This window comes from Notothenia rossii, assembly GCF_949606895.1.
Source record: "Notothenia rossii genome assembly, chromosome: 3".
In the NCBI taxonomy this organism is placed as follows: Eukaryota; Metazoa; Chordata; class Actinopteri; order Perciformes; family Nototheniidae; genus Notothenia; species Notothenia rossii.
In genome coordinates this window covers 21,366,473-21,373,948 of record NC_136901.1, presented here as the reverse complement: position 1 = coordinate 21,373,948, position 7,476 = coordinate 21,366,473, and the positions used below count along the sequence as shown (strand labels likewise).

The 7,476-nt window shown below is 39.8% G+C and overlaps 1 protein-coding gene across 1 annotated transcript in view; it reads left to right on the top strand.

The window, feature by feature from the left end:
• zcchc4 (zinc finger, CCHC domain containing 4) overlaps window positions 1-7,476 on the top strand; it is a 28,624-nt gene continuing 21,148 nt past the window's right edge. Inside the window, exons 1-2 of the mRNA XM_079669354.1 lie at window positions 1-204; window positions 1,163-1,364. Of these exons, the coding sequence (XP_079525480.1) occupies window positions 117-204; window positions 1,163-1,364 (290 nt within the window). The 5' untranslated portion in view covers window positions 1-116. The remainder of the gene's footprint in view (window positions 205-1,162; window positions 1,365-7,476) is intronic.

The window sequence follows — 7,476 nt, the reverse complement described above, 5'->3', positions numbered from 1 at the left end:
TGGACATGACGTCATAACTGCGCGACTCCAAACAGCATGGCTCTCACTTCTCAGCCTTGCACTCGTGTTGAAAATTAAAGTGTAAAGTGAATCAGAGTTATAACATAACGAACGACATGGATGTTCCCGACGCTAACGACGACAGTTTTGGAATAGAAGTGATTCTTTCTGACGGCGGGAAAACAGCGCCATGTTGTCCGCATGGTGAGTTTAAATCATGGACTGTTTAAATATAAAGCTATTTAAATGCACTGAAGCAGCAAGCTGTACACATCCAACATGCTAATAACAAAACTTAAAGTTGCTCTGCTTTGTTATAAATGCACAAACTTTCATTATTTAAACGAGACTTTAAAAAATGGCGTGTGAAAATAACAAAATGTAGCTAGTGGCGCAGTAAAATATCACATAGACCTAAGTTGTAATCAGCAGTGGTGGATAAAGTATCCTTTACTTAAGTCAAAGTACTAATACTACCATGTAAAATTACTCCATTATAAGTAACAGTGCTGTATTGAGAATGGTACTATCTACTTAAGTAAACGCATTTAAGTATGCTCATATATATTTAAGAAATGTAGCCTATGTCTAAAGGCAAAAGCAAAAGATCTTCACATAGGTTTTTTTTTGTTGTTGCAGAAAATTACTTCCAATTTACAACATTGTTCCCAATTCATGTTCTCTCTTTTCATTCAATGTTTTGGTTTAATTTAATTATATTTTAAAAGTTCTTTATAATTTATGTTTGTAAAAATTAAAAGGTACATTATTTCCCTTTTTGAATTGTAGTGGATTAGAAGTATAAAGTTGCAAAATTGAAATACTTAAGTAAAGAACAAGTACTTCAAATTGTACTTGAGTACCGTACTTGAGTAAATGTACTTGGTTACTTTGCACTACTGGTAATCATATATATATTTCACAGAGATTGACTATAAATAGCACGTGTAGGCTATTATGTTGTATTAAGCCATATTGCAGGTAAACAAACCCATCTCTTTAACGTTAATGTCTACTCACTTTGCTGTTAATGTGTGTTTAAGAATTGATGCTATTACATTAAAATTAACTATTTTTTTTATCACTGAGTTTTTTTTATCTTTCAAGAAGTGCATGGTGGCACACCTACCAAAATCACCCTATGTCACTTGTGTTTTTCCAGGTCCAACCTTGCTATTTGAGAAAGTGAGCAAAGGAGGGGAGAAAGGCAGGAGTTTCTATGCCTGCTCTGCCTGCAGAGACAGGAAAGACTGCCACTTCTTCCAGTGGGAGGATGACAAGGTGTCCGAGGCCAGGCTTCTGGCCAGAGAGGCAGAGAACCAGTCAAAGAGACCTCCCTTAACCCAGCAAGAGCGCGTCAAAAGGTCAGAAGTCAATTTACAAAATGTGTACCAGATCACAGTCCTGCAAGGCTTTCTCTGGACCTTGGTCACAGATCGTCTCATATTAGCTTTTACTGGAAGAATGTGTATCAGTTTAATAGTTCACCTCTGGCTCGCAGAGAACTTGCAGCTCCATAGTTTCTTATGTTGCTGCTAACTGGACTCACTTTACCCTTCAAAAACCATACTTCTTCCATCTGTATATATTATCTTCTCACTGTTCCTACATTTATATTGAATTTCAATGTTTCAAAGTAAGAGCATGATGGTTTGTTTAATGTGACGTTTTTGTATTACTTTAATGAACAGCGGTACGTTAGGTGCATTCTTTATCACCATCATGTTATAGTGATACAGTTAGTTTATTTGTTCAATACAGCCTATTTCGAGCACATTCGTATGCATTGATGTTGTTGAAGTAGGCTACTTAGGCTACGCCACTTTCGGGTCCCGGGGGGCTACATCTGGCGCGAAGCAGCCCCAGAGATAACTCTTTGTTCATAATTTGTGTGTATTCATTCAAGCGGGTCAAAGTTAAGGCCCTGACACACCAGGCCGAAATCGGCCGTCGGTGTTAGTCGGACGACGAAGCGTGCCCTGTCGCCCAAACTCAATTTGGTGTGTCCCGCACCGTCGGCCGTGACACACCTTATTTGGCCTTTCATGGCCGACGCATGGCCGATTCAACATGTTGAATCGGCCATGCGTCGGGTCGGGCAGTTGGGCCAAATAAATCACTCTGATTGGCTGTTCAGCTAGCGAATCAGTGCATGAGAAGCGAAACGGAAGTGAGGGACGTAAACAAACGCTTTAAGAAGGCACACGCGCAGACGGCTATTCATTTTCATCTCATCGGTTTATTTGTCATCATGGCGATCTGGAATGACGGAAACAAAGACCTGCTCATCACCTTGATCCAGGAGAGGCCACCTCTGTACGACATTACAGAGAAAAAGTACTCAAAACGAGTAGTGAAAACCGGACTCTGGGGACAGATAGAAACTCAACTTGGTTTCTCAGGTAAGATTCTCTCTTCTTTTTTTTTCATCAATTGAAACTAGCAGAAACTGTTGGTTTTTTATTGTTTGCCAGCGTACGTGAAATGTAATTTTGTTCTTTCAACCTTGTGTTTTGTTGTTATCTTGTTGCTAGCTGTGCAGTTTGGCACTGCATATAGATATGAATTGGACATGCTAACTTGCCATAATGCTTACATCGTTTATTTGTGTGCTTCAGAGAAAGAGTTGAGGAAGAAGTGGGATTCTCTGCGAACCCAGAACACCCGGTACAGGAGACTCGCCCCTTCGGGTAGTTGTGGAGCACAAAAGACGGGCAGACAGCAGTGGATCCTGAGCAGGCTGCAGTTTTTAGTAGGGATGCAGCGAATATTCGGCCGCCAAAAATTATCGGCCGCAAATGGTTAAAAAGGCCCTATCGGCTTTCGGCCGAAAGGGTTCTAGCACCGAAAAAATATCACCGAATGTCAGGGAACAGGGTTACGTTGGTAAGCTAACGTGTTGTTCTGATGACGTAATCAAAACGCGGCGACAAGCACGGCGCGCAACCATGCTCGCGGCTGGCTCACAGCCAACATGTCTGCCGCTTGGAGATATTTAAAAATATCAGAGAAAGAGGCGCGGATTGCGATTTGTAAAACGTGTTCAGCTGACATTTCTCGAGGGGGTGTAACTGCAAAGACTTTCACCACTTCGGGATTACTCCACCACTTGAAATCAAAACACCCGGACAAATATGCGGAGTAAGATCAAATCACAAGCACTGACAGCGAGAGACTGTTCAGCGCTGCCTCTCATGTGCTTGATGAGAAGAGGAACAGACTTATGGCTGATAAAGCAGAGAAGCTACTGTTCATTAAAAAGAACCTCCCACTTTTCCTTAATAAGTAGACAAGGCTGGCTTATCATAAGCTTATCTAGTTCTATATGTCTACTCTATACCCACTTTCCTGAACAATTTTCATTGTGAGTTATAATTCACCATCTCAGGTTATCATTAGGGGGAAATGACAGCAGCACAGTGTTCAATATATTGTACTTTTGGTATCTAAATGATACAATGTTGTTTACATTGCTCATGAGGACAGATCACCTTATTTGCAGATTCTTGAAATTGTAATTTAATTTGTAATTGATTGTGGATTTTGTATCCAGTTTTCACTTTATGTATCTTTATACAATGTTTACTACTTTGCTTATGAGGACAGACAGCCTTATTTACAGATTCTTGAAATTCAATTGTAATTTCATTTGTAAATAGTTACATTCATGTGGATTTATCCAGTTTGCACATTTTTATGCATGCACTTATTGGTGCATTTGTTGTTGTTGTTGAAGGCCTGGCTGTTACAGTCTTTATTTACACTATTTTGTTGTAGGCCTCCTGGCCTAGATGTTTATGCAGTTTTAAAGCACCTTGGCTTTGTTCTGAATGCACTTTGTTGTAGTTATCCTACAGAGAAAAGAAAATGCACTTGACTTGGAATTAATGTACTGTAGGCATTCAGAAGTGCTGAATAAATGTTTTATGGACCCATAATAGTGATTATTATTTAAGTTAAGTTAAGTTTTGACATAATCATGTATTTTTCCATAATCAGGTAGCTGAACAACATTGGTAAAAAATGTATACATTATATATATATATATATATATATATATATATATATATATATATTTCTATTAATCATTTTCGGCATTCGGTTTTCGGCCAACTGTTTCCTATTTTCGGTATCGGTTTCGGCTAAGAATTTCCCATTCGGTGCACCCCTAGTTTTTAGAGCCCTACACAAAAAGGAAGGAGAGTACTTCGAACCTCACCATCACGGTAACTATTTTATTTGTTGAGTAAAAGTTTGTGTTTCTTGCTTCTTTCATTTACAAAAACATTATTTTCATTCATTTGGTGGTTACAGTGGTAAATATAACAATAACAGAATAATATATATATTATTGTATTATAATTACTGATGTGCTCATCACCTTAATGTTGCAGCTGGTAAAGGAGGAGCTAATTTAAATTACATGATATACTGCTGGGTAGCTTATGAAATTCACCATGGGATCAATAACGCTTTTATCTTAACCTATAATAATACATGATAAAATATGTCTTTATTATATTTTGTAGTGATCTGAATCTTCTAGAAGTATGTCTTTAGCATCTGAATAGAGCCATCACAATGTGTCTACAATGTGCCTCTCACACTTGACCACACCCCAAACTAATGGCACACACATTTCAGGGTATTATTTTGTTATGAATGCTTAGTAAACAGTTTTGAGAAGCCATGGTATTAAATCCAACTAACTGAATTTATTTAAAACAAATTTAAGGAACATCCGGAGGCTGCAGAATCACCCCCCGGTGGCACCAGCAAGTGGCGCTAGCAATGAAACCTCAACCAGCACCACGAGGAGTCCTTCAACTTTGATGCTGAGCCCTGCACTCCCCTGTTAGAATCCACCATCTGCACCACACCGTCACCGCTCAGAGAGAGGCCAAGCACGCTCAGCACTCGAAGCGCAGGAGGATTCCGCCGTTGAGGCGTCAAAAACAATGCTGGCGGAGATAAAATTAAGACTGGCAGAGTTAGCCCCGAGTGGACCTTATGATGATATCGCGGCCCATTCCGAAGTGTTTGAGCACTATGGGCTCAGAAAAGTCTCATAATACACACATGCACACAAAAGGATTCACACTTGTATTTCATGATCCGCAAAAGGATTCACACTTGTGTTTTTCAATGCACACACAAATGTGTTCCGTTTCATATGCATGTAAATAAAATCCAATTACTTAAAAAAGTTTTACATATGTATTTGTTTTCCGTTCAAATCCCCTGAACCTGCAAACACAAACCGCTTTCTGTGCACGGATCCCTGTGCATTCGTGTGTGGTTTTTTTGAGACTCCCCTGACGCTCACCCAATTCGTACTTGTAATTTTTTCTATCTATAGCCAATCAGATGTCTCCTTCATTCTAAGCCAATCACATGAGCATGCCCCCACGAGGGTATGATTTATTGCGTTCATGTCACTGCGGCCCATTCCCAAACCGCCCCCTACATCCTACCCCTACACCCTACACCTCCGCGTGAACGCGCAAACGGAGGGTCCGCCATATTGAGGGCTGTTCCAAAGCAACGAGTGTGGAGCGGTGTGGAGGGGGAGTGGGCTATCAAGCCCTCAAACAGCGAATTTGCAGCGGTGCTGACTTGAGACCGGTCTCTACCTGACCGAAGTCACGCTGTGTGTGTCCGTCAGGAAACACGCTGTTTACAAGTAGTTCCAGCAAACATCCACTGATAAACTGCAATGATAACAACCTCATGATAGATAACCTCATATGTTTTAACTTAGGATCATACCTGTGTTTTAGTCTAGAAAAAGGTAAATGTGTGCATTTTATTATAAAGTTGTGTATATTTACAGACCGTTGCAAAAACTAAGAAGCTTATAAACATCAGGTTTAAAACTAAGAGCTTTACAAAAAAATAACACAATGAAATATGTTTGGAGTTTTATTTTAGTTATTAATTTAGATTTTTTGTCTAAGAGATCACAAACAGCTCGCTAAACAGAGAGCGGAGCTTCAGGTGATCATGCAGAGCTGCGTGTCTCCGTCAGACTCAGCAGCTGATCTGATCTCTCTCTCGCGTCCGGTTATACTTCACTCGCGTTTATGTCCATATCGATCAGATCCAGCTCTCCTGATCGGCCTTTATAGAGAGCACCGATCAAACTATTAAGAGTGAATATCGGGCGATAATGACCGGCGGGGCTCCCTCCCCCCCGTTGACACTGTCTAGCACTGGCTTCGTAGTGCACTGATCGATTAGGCTAAGCTAACCTGTAACTGCTCCCTCCACACTCACAACAACTTCATACAGACATAAATAAAGCAGCTGTATTCGCCATACAGGAAACACACATTTAAAACTGTTTTGCCTGCCGTTTTTGTGTACAGACAAGCGTTCATCAATGGTTCGGAAAGTGACGCTGTACCTCAATAATATAAAGGCTTGTATTTGCGTGCATTTCCTGTTCGGAAAGTGGCAATGTACTGAGTGGAGTTGTCCTGAGATTTTCGCTGCGCAAAATGCGTACGTGAAGCGCTACGTCATGAACGCAAGAAATCTACCCTTGTGGGGGCGTGCTCATGGGATTGGCTTAGAATTGAGGAGACATCTGATTCGCTATAGATAGGAAAAATTACAAGTACGAATCGGCTGACCGTCAAGGGAGTTTCAAAAAACCCACACACGAATGCACAGCGATCCGTGCACAGAAAGCGGTTTGTGTTTGCAGGTTCAAAGGTTTTAAACGTAAAACAAATATGTGAGGATCAAAAATACATATGTAAAACTTTTTTCAGTATTTGGATTTTATTTACATGTATATGAAACGGAACACATTTGTGTGCGCATTGAAAAACACAAGTGTGGATCCGGAAATACAAGTGTGAATCCTTCTGTGTGCATGTGTGTATTATGAGACTGTTCTGAGCCCATAGAGCACGGACTGCGGCAGATGCCACCTCATCAGATGCAACGCTTCCTGAATCAGATGCAAAATACCTTCTTCGAGTACTTAAATGAAACTGAAAATGAAACCACCTTCTTTAGTCTCTAGACATTTCACTTGTCTTGTCTTCACATGTGACCCGTTTTTTTGTACTTAAAGTTCACTCCTTTTTACAGATGTGGCTAATTCTTTTTACAGACAGTTGTGTCAATATTTTTTTTTTTTGTATTGCATAGTATTTTTATCGTATTGTATTTTTGTTGATTGTTTACTTTTTGTATTATTATTGTTTATTTTGGTAATAAACCACTTTTTTACCAATACTGCGAAATGCAAAACTTTATTTCGTACCTCCATACATTCAATTTAGCAAAAAGTGGCCATTATTCAGATGGGTGTTTCTGCAGGATAGGCAATACTAAACTTTATTTTGTACCTTCATACTACAGCCATTAGATAACACAACATTAGAATGATTTATTTCTGCTTGAGGAGTTGATTTAAATTACATTATGTACTGCTGGGTAGCTTGTGAAATTCACCATGGGATC